Below are 16,204 nucleotides of genomic sequence, written 5' to 3' on the forward strand. Positions count from 1 at the left end.
TACCTCATCTGTAAAATGGGGATGATGACTGTAAGCCCCACATGGGACAACCTGATCACCTTGTATCCCTTCAGTGCTTAGAACAGTGCTTTGCACATAGTAAGTGCTTAACAAATGCCATTATTATTATTTTGGAGGAGAGGGGCTTTTAGTAAGGCTTTGAGGGTGGGGAGAGTGGTCGCCTGTTGGATATGAAAGGGGAGGGAGAACCAGGGCAGAGACAGAAATAGGAAGCAGCAGAGGAAGCAGCCTGGTGTGGTGGCTAGAATGCGGGCCTGGGTTCTAATCCTGCCTCCGCCACTTCTTTGCTGTGTGAGCTTGGACGAGTCACTTCGCTTCTCTGGGCCTCAGCTCCCGCCCGGTAAAATGGGGATTAAGACTTTGTGCCCCATGTGGGACAGGGACTGTGTCCAACCCCGTTTGCTTGTAACCATGTCAGCGCATAGTACAGTGTCTGGCACATAGTAAACGCTTAACAAACACCATAATTATTATTGTTATTATAGGGACACGCTCTCCTATACCTCCAGAGGGCTATCCATTCTCTGCTTCCAGAGTAGTTACTTTTTTTTTAAATAGCATTTATTAAGCGCTTACTATGTGCAAAGCACTGTTCTAAGCGCTGCCTCTACTTTGAGGAAGAGCACTTCATTTGGAGAGTTCAAAGCAACATGGCTCAGTGGAAAGAGCCCGGGCTTTGGAGTCAGAGGTCAGGGGTTCAAATCCCGGCTCTGCCAATTGTCAGCTGGGTGACTTTGGGCAAGTCACTTCACTTCTCTGGGCTTCAGTTCCCTCATCTGTAAAATGGGAATTAAGACCGCGAGCCCCACATGGGATAACCTGATCACCTTGTATTCCCCCAGCGCTTAGAACAGTGATTTGCACATAGTAAGCGCTTAACAAATACCATTATTATTATTATTATTATTATTTCAAAGGATCCCTTAGCAAAGACACAGGGAGGAAGGCACTGCCAGATGGATTTGTACAAAGGGCCTGCGATTCCTTTCACAAACATGTGTGCATTCACACACCACCACATGCACACAAACACTTTGCGGGTGCAAGGAGAATCTGGGCTGAGACTCCAAAAAAATTGCTCTTACAGCTGCACATTCTGTCCCAGAGCGTTTCATATTTGTGGGAGGAAGGCGGGGGAACCAAGGGGGTCATATGTCCGTTGCACGACATGCCTTACAGTGTGACACTCGGAAAAACAGCGATTTTTAAATCGGGAGTCTGAAAACGGCCAGCTGGAAGAACGGGTTTCATTTGGCCACCGGATTCCCATCTGGAGTGATTCGGAGCGAGAGTTCGGCTCCAAAGAATTCTTGAAAGCTGGTTCGGAGTGAAGCCAAGGACACCCCGGAAAGGCAGGAAAAGTCTCATCGAGTAACTGAAGCAACGTGGTCTAGTGTTTAGGGCCCAGGCCTAAAAGGAAGAAAACCCTGGCTTCTAACCCTGACTGGACAGGCCATTTCATCGCTCTGGGCCTCAGTTACCTCGTCTGTCAAATGGGGATTACGACCGACAGCCCCACGTGCGACTTGGGCTGGGTCCAACCTGATTAGCTTGTATTCATTCATTCAATCGTATTCATTGAGCGCTTCCTGGGTGCAGCGCGCTGTACTAAGCGCTTGGGAAGTCCAAGTTGGCAACATCTAGAGACAGTCCCTACCCAACAGTGGGCTCACAGTCTAGGAGGGGGAGGCAGACCACAAAGCAAAACATAATAACAAAATTAAATAAATAGAATAAATATGTCCAAATAAAATAAATAGAGTAATAAATACGTACAAACATATATACATGGGTTCAAATCCCGGCTCCACCACTTGTCAACTGTGTGGCTTTGGGCAAGTCACTTAACTTCTCTGGGCCTCAGTTCCCTCATCTGTAAAATGGGGATGAAGACTGTGAGCCCCACGTGGGACAACCTGATCACCTTGTAAATTCCCCAGCGCTTAGAACAGTGCTCTGCACATAGTAAGCTCTTAATAAATGCCATTATTATTATTATTGTATATACAGGTGCTGTGGGGAGGGGAAGGAGGTAAGGCGGCGGGGGATGGGGAGAGGGATGAGACTCCAAAAAATTGCTCTTGCAGCTGCACATTCAATCAATCAATCGTATTTATTGAGCACTTACTGTGTGCAGCGTGCTGTACTAAGCGCTTGGGAAGTCCAAGTTGGCAACATCTAGAGATGGCCCCTACCCAACAGTGGGCTCACAGTCTAGAAGGGGGCGACAGACCACAAAGCAAAACATAGAATAAATATGTCTAAGTAAAATGAATAAATAGAGTAAGAAATACGTACAAACATATATACAGGTGCTGTGGGGAGGGGAAGGAGGTAAGGTGTGGGGGGGATGGGGAGGGGGATGAGTAAGTGCTTACTGCAGTGCTCTGCGCATGGTAGGCGCTCAATACCTTATGTTGCCAACTTGTGCTTCCCAAGCGCTTAGTCCAGTGCTCTGCACACAGTAAGCGCTCAATAAATACGATTGAATGAATGAATAAATGACTGAATACATCCGACTGACTGACGACTAAGCGCTTGGCAGAGCACAATTCAACAGGATCAGGGGACACATTCCCTGCCCCTAACGAGCTTACGGTCTAGAGAAGGGCTTACCGCACTGAGGTTGGACACAGGCAGTGACTCTCTCCCTCGCCCTTCAAAGTTTTATTGAAAGCCCATCTCCTCCAAGAGGCCTTCCCTGATGATGATGATGGTATTTGTTAAGCGCTTACTATGTGCAAAGCACTGTTCTAAGCGCTGGGGGGATACAAGGTGATCAGGTTGTCCCACGGGGGGTTAAGCCCCCGTTTCCTCTTCTCCCATTCCCTTTGTTCATTCCCCCCTCCCAGCCCCACACGACTTACGCCCATAAGAAGCAGTATGGTCCAGTGGATAGAGCCCAGACCTGGGACTCAATCAATCAATCAATCAATCATATTTATTGAGCGCTTACTGTGTGCAGAGCACTGTACTAATCGCTTGGGAAGTACAAGCTGGCAACATATAGAGACAGTCCCTACCCAACAGTGGGCTCACAGTCTAGAAGGGGGAGACAGAGAACAAAACCAAACATACTAACAAAATAAAATAAATAGAATAGATAGGTACAAGTAAAATAGAGTAATAAATATGTACAAACATATATACATATATACAGGTATATACATATATACAGGACTCAGCAGGTCACAGGTTCCAATCCTGCCTCTGCTACTTGTCTGCTGTGTGACCTTGGGCCAGTCACTTCTCTGGGCCTCAGTTACCTCATCAGTAAAATGGGGCATGAGACTTTGAGCCTCAAGTGAGACTTTGAGAAGCAGCGGGGCTCAGTGGAAAGAGCCCGGGCTTGGGAGTCAGAGGTCACGGGTTCTAATCCCGGCTCCGCCGCTTGTCAGCTGTGTGGCTGGGGGCAAGTCACTTCACTTCTCCATGCCTCAGTTACCTCATCTGTAAAATGGGGATGAAGACTGTGAGCCCCATGAGGGACTATGTGATCACCTTGTATCCTCCCCAGCACTTAGACCAGTGCTTTGCACATAGTAAGTGCTTAACAAATGCCAACATTATTATTATTATTAAGTGGGGCAGGGGTTGTGTTCAACCCGATTTGCTTGTATCCACCCCATTCATTCATTCAATCATATTTATTGAGCGCTTACTGTGTGCAGAGCGCTGCACTATACTAAGCACTTAAACGCCCAGTGCTTAGTACAGTGCCTGGCACATACTAAGTGCTTAACAAATACCACAATTATCATTATTATATCTGTAATGTATTATTTATAATAATAAGAATAATAATGACGGTATTTGTTAAGCACTTAGTCTGTGCAAAGGACTGTTCTAAGCGCTGGGGAGGTTACAAGGTGATCAGGTTGTCCCAGGGGGGCTCACAGTTTTAATCCCCATTTTACAGATAAGGTCACTGAGGCCCAGAGAAGTGAAGTGACTTGCCCTTGGCGGAGCCAGGATTTGAACCCATGGCCTGTGACTCCAAAGCCCGGGCTCTTTCCACTGAGCCACACTGCTTTATAACGTCTGTCTTCCCATCTTGTACATATTTACTACTCTATTTATTTTACTTGTACATATCTATTCTATTTTTTATTTTGTTAATATGCTGGGTTTTGTTCTCTGTCTCCCCCTTCTAGACTGTGAGCCCACTGTTGGGTAGGGACCATCTCTATATGTTGCCAACTTGTACTTCCCAAGCGCTTAGTACAGTGCCCTGCACACAGTAAGTGCTCAATAAATACGATTGATTGATTGATTGATCTAGACCGTAAGCTCGTTATGGGCAGGGAGTGTGTCTGTTTATTGTTATTGTGTACTCTCCCAAGTACTTAGTACAGTGCTCTGCACGCAGAAAGTGCTCAATACAAACGATGGAATAAATATATGAATACAGCATAACAGAGTTGGTAGACACATTCCGTGCCCATAACGAGCTTAGAGTCTAGGGGGAAGGTGGACATTCACAGAAATGGATTAAATTATGGATATTCAGTGCTTACAACAGTGCTTTGCACATTATTACTCTATTTATTTATTTTACTTGTACATATCTATTCTATTTTATTTTGTTAGTATATTTGGTTTTGTTCTCCGTCTCCCCCTTTTAGACTGTGAGCCCACTGTTGGATAGGGACTGTCTCTATATGTTGCCAACTTGTACTTCCCAAGCGCTTAGTACAGTGCTGTGCACACAGTAAGTGCTCAATAAATACGATTGATTGATTGATTAACAAATACCATCATTATTATTTTGTACATATGTGTGATGGGGCTGAGGGAGGGGTGAATAAAGAGTGCAAATCTTAGGGCAGAAGGGAGCGGGAGAGGAGGAAATAAGGGCTTAATTGGGGCATTTGGTATTCATTCCACCCTCAGCCTCACAGCACTTAGGTTTCTATCAATAAATTATATATTATAAATCATTTCTATTACTGTCTGTCTCCCCCACTAGATTGTAAGCTCATTGTGGGCAGGGAACGTGATGTATTGGGCTCTCCCAGGCGCTTAGTACACTGCTCTGCACCCAGTCAGCCCTCAATAACTACCTTTGATGATCATCCAAACATAAGGAGGAAAGCTGGTGGCTAGAGCGGAAAACCTTCAGGAAAACCAACTTTGGAGTGTGACTTGGCCTGAGAGCGGAGATAAAAGCATAGCCGAGGAAAAGAATGCTTGCAAAAGATTTCTAATGAGCGCAGATGTTTTCTATCCACAAGGGGACAAGTTCTTTGCTTTGCTCCGAGTTTCCCCCACCCTCTGCTGAGCGGCGACTCTCCGTCCTGTCAATCAATCAATCGTATTTATTGAGCGCTTACTGTGTGCAGAGCACTGTACTAAGCGCTTGGGAAGTACAAGTTGGCAACATATAGAGACAGTCCCTACCCAACAGTGGGCTCACAGTCACACTGTCCCGGGCCAAGCCCCTTCCCTGACTAAGCCCCGCCGTTCCTCTTCTCCCACTCCCTTCTGCGTCGCCCTGACTTGCTCCCTTTATTCATCCTCCCTCCCAATTCCACACCACCTACGTCCACATCCGTAATTTATTTCCTTATTTTACTGTCTGTCTCTCCCTTTATAATAATAACAATGATGGCATTTATTAAGCGCTTACTATGTGCAAAGCGCTGTTCTAAGTGCTGGGAAGGTTACAAGGGGATCAGGTTGTCCCTCAGGGGCTCACAGTCTTCATCCCTATTTTACAGATGAGGTCACTGAGGCCCAGAGAAGCGAAGTGCCTTGCCCAAAGTCACACAGCTGACAATCGGCGGAGCCGGGATTTGAACCCATGACCTCTGACTCCAAAGCCCGGGCTCTTTCCACCGTGGGCAGGGAATGTGTCTGTTTATGGTTATATCATACTCTCCCAAGCGTTTAGTACAGTGCTCCGCTCAATAAAGACGATTGCCTGCCTGACTGGCCCTGAATTAATAATCAATCAATCAATCGTATTTATTGAGCACTTACTGTGTGCAGAGCACTGTACTAAGCGCTTGGGAAGTACAAGTTGGCAGTTATTATTATTATCATTATTATTATTAATAATAATATAATAATGATGATACCATTTATTAAGTGCTTACTATGTGCAAAGCACTGTTCTATGCGCTGGACTGTGAGCCCGCTGTTGGGTAGGGACCATCTCTATATGTTGCTCACTTGTACTTCCCAAGCGCTTAGTACAGTGCTCTGCACACAGTAAGCGCTCAATAAATATGACTCATTGAATGGGGAGGTTACAAGGTGATCAGGTTGCCCCATGGGGGGCTCACAGTCTTAATCCCCATTTTACAGATGAGGGAACTGAGGCACAGAGAAGTCTTGGAGGAGATGGGCCTTCTATAAGGTTTTGAAGGGAGGGAGGTAATTATTTGTCAGATATCAAGAGGGAGGGCGTTTCAGGCCAGATGTAGGATGTAGGTGCATGAAAAATATCATTGTCATTATTACTGCATTATTACTATCATTATGTGTTCTGCCTCCAATAGGCTAATCAGAAACAGGAATCCCAGCCAGAAATATTATGTGTTCACGTGAACGGGAAAGAAGACAGGATAAAAGACTATCGATTCTCTCTAGACTGAAACCTCACTGAGGGCAAGGAATATGTCTACCAACTCTGCTATTCTGCACTCTCCCAAGTGCTTAGAACGAGTGCATTGCATTCAGTAATAATAATAATAATAATGGCATTTATTAAGCGCTTACTAGGTGCAAAGCACTATTCTAAGTGCTGGGGAGGATACCAAGTGATCAGGTTATCCCTTGTGGGGCTCACAGTCTTCATCCCCATTTTACAGATGAGGGAAATGAGGCCCAGAGAATAATAATAATAATTGCATTTATTTATTTTATTTTGTTAGTATGTTTGGTTTTGTTCTCTCTCTCCCCCTTTTAGACTGTGAGCCCACTGTTGGGTAGGGACTGTCTCTATATGTTACCAAGTGCTTAGTACAGTGCTCTGCACACAGTAAGTGCTCAATAAATACAATTGATTGATTGATTGATTAAGCACTTACTATGTGCAAAGCACTGTTCCAAGTGCTGGGGAGGTTACAAGGTGATCAGATCATCCCATGTGGGGCTCAGTCTTCATCCCCATTTTACAGATGAGGGAACCGAGGCCCAGAGAATAATAATAATAATAATAATCGTATTTATTAAGCACTTACTATGTGCAAAGCACTGTTCTAAGCGCTGAGGAGGTTACAAGGTGATCAGATCATCCCATGTGGGGATCAGTCTTCATCCCCATTTTATAGATGAGGGAACCGAGGCCCAGAGAATAGTAATAACAATAATAATCGTATTTATTAAGCACTTACTATGTGCAAAGCACTGTTCTAAGCGCTGAGGAGGTTACAAGGTGATCAGGTTGTCCCACGTGGGGCTCAGTCTTAATCCCCATTTCACAGATGAGGGAGCCGAGGCCCACAGAAGTGAAGTGATTTGCCCAAAGTCACACAGCTGACCAGTGGCGGAGCCGGCATTTGAACCCATGGCCCCTGACTCCAAATTCCAGGCTCTTTTCCACTGAGCCACACTGCTTCTCGATAGCTATGCCGTTTCTAGACTGTGAGCCCACTGTTGGGTAGGGACCGTCGCTATACGTTGCCAACTTGTACTTCCCAAGCGCTTAGTCCAATGCTCTGCACACAGGAAGCGCGCAATAAATACGATTGAATGAATATACCGTTATCACTACTACTATTATTATTACTACTACATCATTACAATCATTATCATTACTCTTACTACTTTCAACAGGCTAGGGACAACCTGATCACCTTGTAACCTCCCCAGCGCTTAGAACAGTGCTTTGCACATAGTAAGCGCTTAATAAATGCCATCATTATTATCATTATTATTACTCAGAAACAGGCAACCCAGCCAGAAACGTAAGCGTTCGGATGAACGAGAAAGAGAACAAGACGAAAGACGAAATTCCCTCTCGACCAGAAGCTTGTTGCGAGCAGGGAATGTGTCTGTAATAGTGCTATCCCATACTCTCCCGGGTGCTTAGTACAGTGTTCTATCCGTTCAATAAACACCTCTGATGGGTTGATGGATCGATTCCCCGTTGTGGAATCTCCGCTGTCCACACTTGGGTGCCCAAAATGCCAAGATAAAACTTAGGACCACTACACCACACGGTCTCCTGAATATTAGAGAATGCGGCGAGAGCCCATTACCTGCCGGTCGGAGGAAAACTGAAGGAGCTGGGGCAGAACAAAAAATTTGAAGGGCGCCCTGCGAGTTATTTCTGGACCAAAGGAAAAGAAAACGTTTCTGCATTTTATATCTTCTCTTCAAACTTTCCGGAAGCATTTACGACGCACCCCGGACCGCTCCGGGATATACCGTTGCTGCTCAAACCTTAATTTTAAACCCCTGATCAGGTGATTTTGGAAAATGTAATATCCTTTTCAAGCCAAAAGAAGAGCACTGGGAGAAATCAAATGTGTCACCGATCCCCAAGTACCACTATCAGAAACACTTTCCAAGAAGCCAGAGCAGTGCGGCCTAGTGGAAAGAGCCCGGGCCCGGGAGTCAAAGGGCCTGGGTTCTAATCCTGGCTCCGCCGCTTGTCCGGCCGCCTGACCTTGGGTAAATCACTTCACTTCTTTAAGCCTCGGTTTCCTCATCTGTAAGACGGGGATTAAAACTGGGAGTCCCAGGTGGGAACGGGAAGGGTGAGATGCAGGAGTCAAACATGGCTCACAAGGGCAAGGAGCAGCCTCGGCGGCGGCTAAGGTTGGAGGGATCGGCCGGGGTCATCCCCAATCGTGGGCAGGCCTGTGGACTTGGGGGGAAGTTATGGGCTGGGTGATAGACTGAGGGCATCCCTTCCCCACAGCACCTGTATATATGTATATATGTTTGTACATATTTATTACTCTATTTATTTATTTATTTTACTTGTACATACCTATTCTATTTATTTTATTTTGTTAGTATGTTTGGTTTTGTTCTCCGTTTCCCCCTTTTAGACTGTGAGCCCACTGTTGGGTAGGGACCGTCTCTATATGTTGCCAACTTGGACTTCCCAAGCACTTAGTACAGTGCTCTGCACACAGTAAGCGCTCAATAAATATGATTGATTGATTGACTTGCCGGGTTTTGGGGCGCTGTCCTTCGATTTCGCCTATCTCGCCGCCGACCTCTTGCCCCCATCCTGCCTCTGGCCTGGATCGCCCTCCCTCCTCATAGCTGACAGACAATTCCTCTTCCCCCCGCTTCCAAACCTTACTGAAGTCCCACCTCCTCCGAGAGGCCTTCCCTGACTAAGCCCTCCTTTCCCCTTCTCCGTCTCCCTTCTGCATCGCCCTGATTTGCTCCCTTTATTCACCCTCTCCCCGCCCCACCGCTCTTTCGTCCATATCTGTAGTTTATTTCTACTAATGTCCATCTCTCCCTCCAGACTGTTCTAAGCGCTGGGGGGATACAAGGTAATCACGTTGTCCCACAGGGGGCTTACAGTCTTAATCCCATTTTACAGATGAGGGAACTGAGGCCCAGAGAAGTGAAGTGACTTGCCCAAAGTCACCCAGCTGACATGGCGGAGCTGGGATTTGAACCCATGACCTCTGACTCCAAAGCCCAGGCTCTTTCCACTGAGCCACGCTGATATCTGTAGTTTATCTATTTCTACTAATGTCCGTCTCTCCCCCTAGACTGTACGCTCATTGTGGGCGTATTTTTATATTGTTGTGTTGTACTCTCCAGCCCTGGACACAGTAAACGTGTCTACCAACTCCCCTGTAATGTCTGTCTTCTCTTCTAGACAATAAGCTCATTGTGGGCCAGGAACGCGTCTGTTACATTGTTGTACCGTACCCTCCCAAGCGCTTAGCACAGTGCTCTGTACACAGTATGGGCCCAGGAAATACGACTGAGTGATTGATTTGGTTTCCAGACATAACCTCCTAAAAGGGGTTCGGAGAGACCCTTGTCGAGAGTCAGTCCCGGCACCGGGAAAAGAGGTGGGGGAGAATAATAATAATAATAATGATGGTACTTATTAAGCACTTACGATACGCAAGGCACTGTTCTAAGCGCTGGGGAGGTTACAAGGTGATCAGGTTGTGCCACGGGGGGCTCGTAGTCTTAATCCCCATTTTACAGATGAGGTAACAGAGGCCCAGAGAAGTGAAATGACTTGCCCAAAGGCACACAGCTGACATGGCGGAGCCGGGATTTGAACCCATGACCTCTGACTCCAAAGCCCGGGCTCTTTCCACTGAGCCACGCTGCTTCTCAAAATACGACTGATTGATTTGGTTTCCGGACATAACCTCCTAAAAGGGGTTTGGAGAGACCCTTGTCGAGAGTCCGTCCCGGCACCAGGAAAAAAGGTGGGGGAGAATAATAATAATAATGGCATTTATTAAGCTCTTACTATGTGCAAGGCACTGTTCTAAGCGCTTGGGGGGAATACAATCAATCAATCAATCGTATTTACTGAGCGCTTACTGTGTGCAGAGCACTGTACTAAGCGCTTGGGAAGTACAAGTTGGCAACATATAGAAACAGTCCCTACCCAACAGTGGGCTCACAGGTTGTCCCAAGTGGAGCTCACAGTCTTCATCCCCATTTTCCAGATGAGGCCACTGAGGCCCAGAAAAGTGAAGTGACTTGCCCAAAGTCACACAGCTGACAAGTGGCGGAGCCGGGATTTGAACCCATGACCTCTGACTCCAGAGCCCGGGCTCTTTCCACTGAGCCACTGGAGACAGAGATTGAGCTCAAGGTGCACGGCAAGGGTTAAATGAACTGGAATTTGGGGACCGCGGAGGGGGAGGATCAAGGTGGGAGATTGTGGGGGAGAGGGGGCAAGTTTGATCTTGCATAGGGTGGGAGGCGAGGAAACAAGTTAACTCGGAAAAGCTAGCCCAGGGGGCAACTTCCTGCGTGGCTGGGCAGAATAACAACAGCAATAATAATAATTGTGGTATTTGTTAAACTCTTACTACGCGCCAGACACTGTACTAAGCGTTGGTGCGGAAACGAGCAAATCGGGTTGGACACAGTCCCTGCGTCCGCCTGAATCTCCATTTTCCAGATGAGGTCACTGAGGCCCGGAAAAGCGAAGTCACTCGCCCCAGGTCACACAGCAGCAGATCAGTGGGAGAACCTGGATTAGAATCTGGGTCCTCCTGATTCCCAGGGCGGGGCTCTAATGATAATAATAATAATAATAATAATAATAATAATAATAATAATAATAATAATGGCATTTATTAAGTGCTTACTATGTGCAAAGCACTGTTCTAAGCACTGGGGAGGTTACAAGGTGATCATGTTGTCCCACATCTCTGGCAGAACCGGGCCGCGGAGTGGTCCCGACTGGAAGCTGACATCCCGCCGGATCGCGGCAACTGTGAGTGGCTCTGGCCGGGATCCCGGATAATAATAATAATAATAATAATAATAATAATGATAGTATTTATTAAGCACTTACTATGTGCAAAGCACTGCTCAATGCGCTGGGGAGGTTACAAGGTGATCAGGTTGTCCCATGTGAGGCTCACAGTCTTCATCCCCATTTTACAGATGAGGGAACTGAGGCCCAGAGAAGTGAAGTGACTTGCCCAAAGTCACACATCTGACAGTTGGAGGAGCCGAGATTTGAACCCATGACCTCTGACTCCAAAGCCCAGGCTCTTTCCACTGAGCCACAGTGCTTCTCTAACCACTAGTGGTCTAGCCACTAGACCACGCTGCTTCTCTAGTGCATCTCCGGCAGATCCGGGCCACGGAGTGGTCCCGACCGGAAGCTGACATCCCGCCGGATCGCGGACACTGTGAGTGGTTCTGGCCGGGATCCCGGATAATAATAATAATAATAATAATGATAGTATTTATTAAGCACTTACTATGTGCAAAGCACTGTTCAAAGCGCTGGGGAGGTTACAAGGTGATCAGGTTGTCCCACAGGGGGCTCACAGGCTTCATCCCCATTTTCCAGATGAGGGAACTGAGGCCCAGAGAAGTGAAGTGACTTGCCCAAAGTCACCCAGCTGACAAGTGGCGGAGCCAGGATTTGAACCCAAGACCTCTGACTCCGAAAGGAACCACGGCCCGGGATGGGGGTGACGGGAAGCCCCTCTCTCTCGGCTCGGCCGGCCCTCCCCTCCCTCTGCCGCCACGTACCTTGGAGGCCTGGGGGGTGGACAGCACGTGAACCGTGCTGGGCTGGACGCCGTTAGCCTTGGGCCGCTTGTACAGGGCGAACCGGCTCTTCCTCCGTCCTCGATCTCCGCTCGGCAAGGCCCCGTTGTAACTATGGAAAAATGGGACAGTGCTTATTATCCGGCCGGGCCGGGGGACTGCCGGGGCAGCGATAAACAACGGGACGGTTCGGGGCCCAAAGACCAACTCATTCATTCATTCAACTGTACTTACTGAGCGCTTACTGTGTGCACAGCACACTACTACTACTACCATTACTACTAATAATAATAACGATGACATTTATTAAGCACTTACTCTGTGCAAAGCACTGTTCTAAATGCTGGGAAGGGTACAAGGTGATCAGGTTGTCCCACAGGGGGCTCACAGTCTTCATCCCCATTTTACAGATGAGGGAACTGAGGCCCAGAGAAGTCAAGTGACTCGCCCAAAGTCACACAGCTGACAAGTGGTGGAGCCGGGATTTGAACTCATGACCTCTGACCCCTTCTTTCCTCTCCCCCTCGTCCCCCTCTCCATCCCCCCGCCTTACCGCCTTCCCCTCCCCACAGCACCTGTATATATGTATATATGGTTGTACATATTTATTACTCTGTTTATTTATTTATTTATTTATTTTACTTGTACATTTCTATCCTACTTATTTTATTTTGTTGGTATGTTTGGTTCTGTTCTCTGTCTCCCCCTTTTAGACTGTGAGCCCACTATCGGGTAGGGACTGTCTCTATGTGATGCCAATTTGTACTTCCCAAGCGCTTAGAACAGTGCTCTGCACATAGTAAGCGCTCAATAAATACGATTGATTGATTGATTGATTGACTCCAAAGCCCGGGCTCTTTCCACTGAGCTACGCTGCTTCTCAACTAAACGCTGGGGAGAGCACCGCACAACAATAAACAGTGACATTCCCTGCCCCCAGTGAGCTCACGGTCTGCCGGGGGGAGACAGACGTCAATCCAAATAAATAAAATCACAGATTTGGACATGTGCTTTCATTCATTCATTCAATCATATTTATTGAGCGCTTACTGTGTGCAGAGCACTGGACTAAGCGCTTGGGAAGTCCAAGTTGGCAACATCTAGAGACGATCCCTACCCAACGGTGGGCTCACAGTCTAGAAGGGGGAGACAGACAACAAAACAAAACATATTAACAAAATAAAATAAATAGAATATGTACAAGTAAAATAGAGTAATCAATCAATCAATCAATCGTATTTATTGAGTGCTTACTGTGTGCAGAGCACTGTACTAAGCGCTTGGGAAGTACAAGTTGTCAACATATAGAGACGGTCTCTACCCAACAGTGGGCTCACAGTCTAGAAGGGGGAGACAGAACAAAACAAAACATATTATTCATTCATTCAATCGTATTTATTGAGCGCCTACTGTGTGCAGAGCACTGGACTAAGCGCTTGGGAAGTACAAGTTGGCAACATATACAGTCCCTACCCAACAGTGGGCTCACAGTCTAGAAGGGGGAGACAGAGAACAAAACCAAACATATTAACAAAATAAAATAAATAGAATAGATATGTACAAGTAAAATAAATAAATAGAGTAATATATATGTACAAACATCTATACATATATACAGGTGCTGTGGGGAAGGGAAGGAGGTAAGATGGGGGGGATGGAGAGGGGGACGAGGGGGAGAAGAAGGAGGTTTCCTGAGGTTTCCTTGGTCCGGGAGTAGGGGGTCTTGGGAAAGGAATTCATTTCTCAGAGGGACCTAATTGGTTACCATGGGCTAGAAATCAATCAATTGTATTTACTGAGCGCTCACTGTGTGTGAAGCGCTGTACTAAGTGCTTTGGAGAGTACGATCCAACAGAATTAGAGAGATGCATTCCCACCTGTATCGAGCTTATAATAATAATAATATTGATGACATTTATTAAGCGCTTACTATGTGCAAAGCACTGTTCTAAGCACTGGGGAGGTTACAGGGTGATCAAGTTGTCCCACAGGGGGTTCACAATCTTAATCCCCATTTTACAGATGAGGTAATTGAGGCCCAGAGAAGTGAAGTGACTTGCCCAAAGTCACACAGCTGACAATTGGCAGAGCCGGGATTTGAACCCATGAACTCTGACTCCAAAGCCCGGGCTCTTTCCACTGAGTCATGAGGCTTCCCCTTATGACCTAGACCTAGCTTATGACCTAGAGGAGCCTATCAGCCGAATATTCATTCATTCAATCGTACTTATTGAGTGCTTACTGTGTGCCGAGCACTGTACTAAGCGCTTGGGAAGTACAAGTCGGCAACATATAGAGATGGTCCCTACCCAACAATGGGCTCCCAGTCTAGAAGAATATCTAGACTTCCAGAGTAAAAGCCGAATATCCTTTTCTCCACCTCACCAGACTGTCAGCTTCTCGAGAGCGGGCATGTGTGTCTACTATTTACTCATTATTAACATTATTAATCTCCATTTTACAGACGAGATGACTGAGTTCTAGACTGTGAGCCCGCTGTTGGGTAGGGACCATCTCTATATGTTGCCAACTTGGACTTCCCAAGTGCTTAGTACAGTGCTCTGCACACAGTAAGGCTCAATAAATACGATTGAATGAATGAATGAATGAATGAGTCCCAGAGAAGTGAAGTGACTTGCCCCAGGTTATACAGCAGATGAGTGTCGGAGACGGGATTAGAACCCGGGTCATTCCCAGGCCCCGGCTCTATCCATTTCCACCTACCGACCGCCTCTCTTCTGGTCTCCCCCTTCTAGACTGTGAGCCCGCTGTTGGGTAGGGACCGTCTCTATAATGTTGCCAACTTGTACTTCCCAAGCGCTTAGTCCAGTGCTCTGCACACAGTAAGCGCTCAATAAATACGATTGAATGAATGAATGAATGAATGAATGAATGGTGAAGAATTGGGGGAAAGTAGGCCAGGAAGTTGGAAAAAGTCTGAATTCCAGATTGGGGGTTTAGGAAAAGCGCTTAGCCGATATCTCCCTTATCTCCACCACATCCCCGAGGGTGAAGAGAGATAATTTCGGGACTGGAAGGATCTCCTTGGATCCCTTGAATGACAGCAACGAAGCTGGGCCTACCTGGAAAAGGAAAAGCCCACGTAACCTACCCCCGGACACCCCCAAGGTGAGGAGAGAGGCCATGACGAAGCTAATTACGAAAGAAAGGAAGGCGGCAGGAAAAATGTGTGTCCTGTGCAAGAGACGACGGATGTTTGACGTTTTAAAATAACAAAACCAAGCTCCCCACGCCCCCACAATCCTCTGCCCCGACCGGTAGCTTTCTCCTAACGGGAACACTTGGAATGGCGTTCTGGAGCTGAGGTAACACTCTTGGTTAGGCGCGAGGAATAATAATAATAATAATAATGGCATTTATTAAGTGCTTACTATGTGCAAAGCACTGTTCTAAGCGCTGAGGGGGGGGATACAAGGTGATCAGGTTGTCCCACGCGGGGCTCACAGTCTTAATCCCCATTTTACAGATGAGGTAACTAAGGCTCAGAGAAGTTAAGTGACTTGCCCAAGGTCACACAGCAGACATGTGGCGGAGCCGGGATTTGAAGGCCTCGGAGGATGTTACACTATGTCCGACACCGCCCGGATTTCTCCCCTCCTCTTCTCACCCCACCGCAATTCGGCCGGACACAGAGCCAAGAAACTCCAGAAGGACGATTTAAAAGTCTTCCCTCCAAACTGAAATATGACTTTTTCTAACTGGGAAAGAAGAGGTTACTGTGGGCTAGGGATCAATCAATCAATCAATCAATCAATCAATCAATAATCGACTGTATTTACTGAGCGCTCACTGTGTGTGAAGCACTGTACGAAGAGCTTTGGAGAGTACGATCCAACAGAATTAGAGGGACGCATTCCCACCCGTACCGAGCTTACGACCTCCTCCAGGAGGCCTTCCCAGACTGAGCCCCCTCCCTCCTCTCCCCCCAGCACCTATAAATATGTATATATATTTGCACGTATTTATTACTCTATTC

The 16,204-nt window shown here is 46.9% G+C and overlaps 1 protein-coding gene across 1 annotated transcript in view; it reads right to left on the reverse strand.

The window, feature by feature from the left end:
* Positions 1–16,204, reverse strand: part of PELI2 (pellino E3 ubiquitin protein ligase family member 2) — a 73,685-nt gene that overhangs the window by 38,826 nt on the left and 18,655 nt on the right. The window contains exon 2 of the mRNA XM_038756411.1: positions 12,190–12,319. Within this exon, the coding sequence (XP_038612339.1) occupies positions 12,190–12,319 (130 nt within the window). The remainder of the gene's footprint in view (positions 1–12,189; positions 12,320–16,204) is intronic.

This window comes from Tachyglossus aculeatus, chromosome 14 (genome assembly GCF_015852505.1).
Source record: "Tachyglossus aculeatus isolate mTacAcu1 chromosome 14, mTacAcu1.pri, whole genome shotgun sequence".
NCBI classification, from domain to species: domain Eukaryota; kingdom Metazoa; phylum Chordata; class Mammalia; order Monotremata; family Tachyglossidae; genus Tachyglossus; species Tachyglossus aculeatus.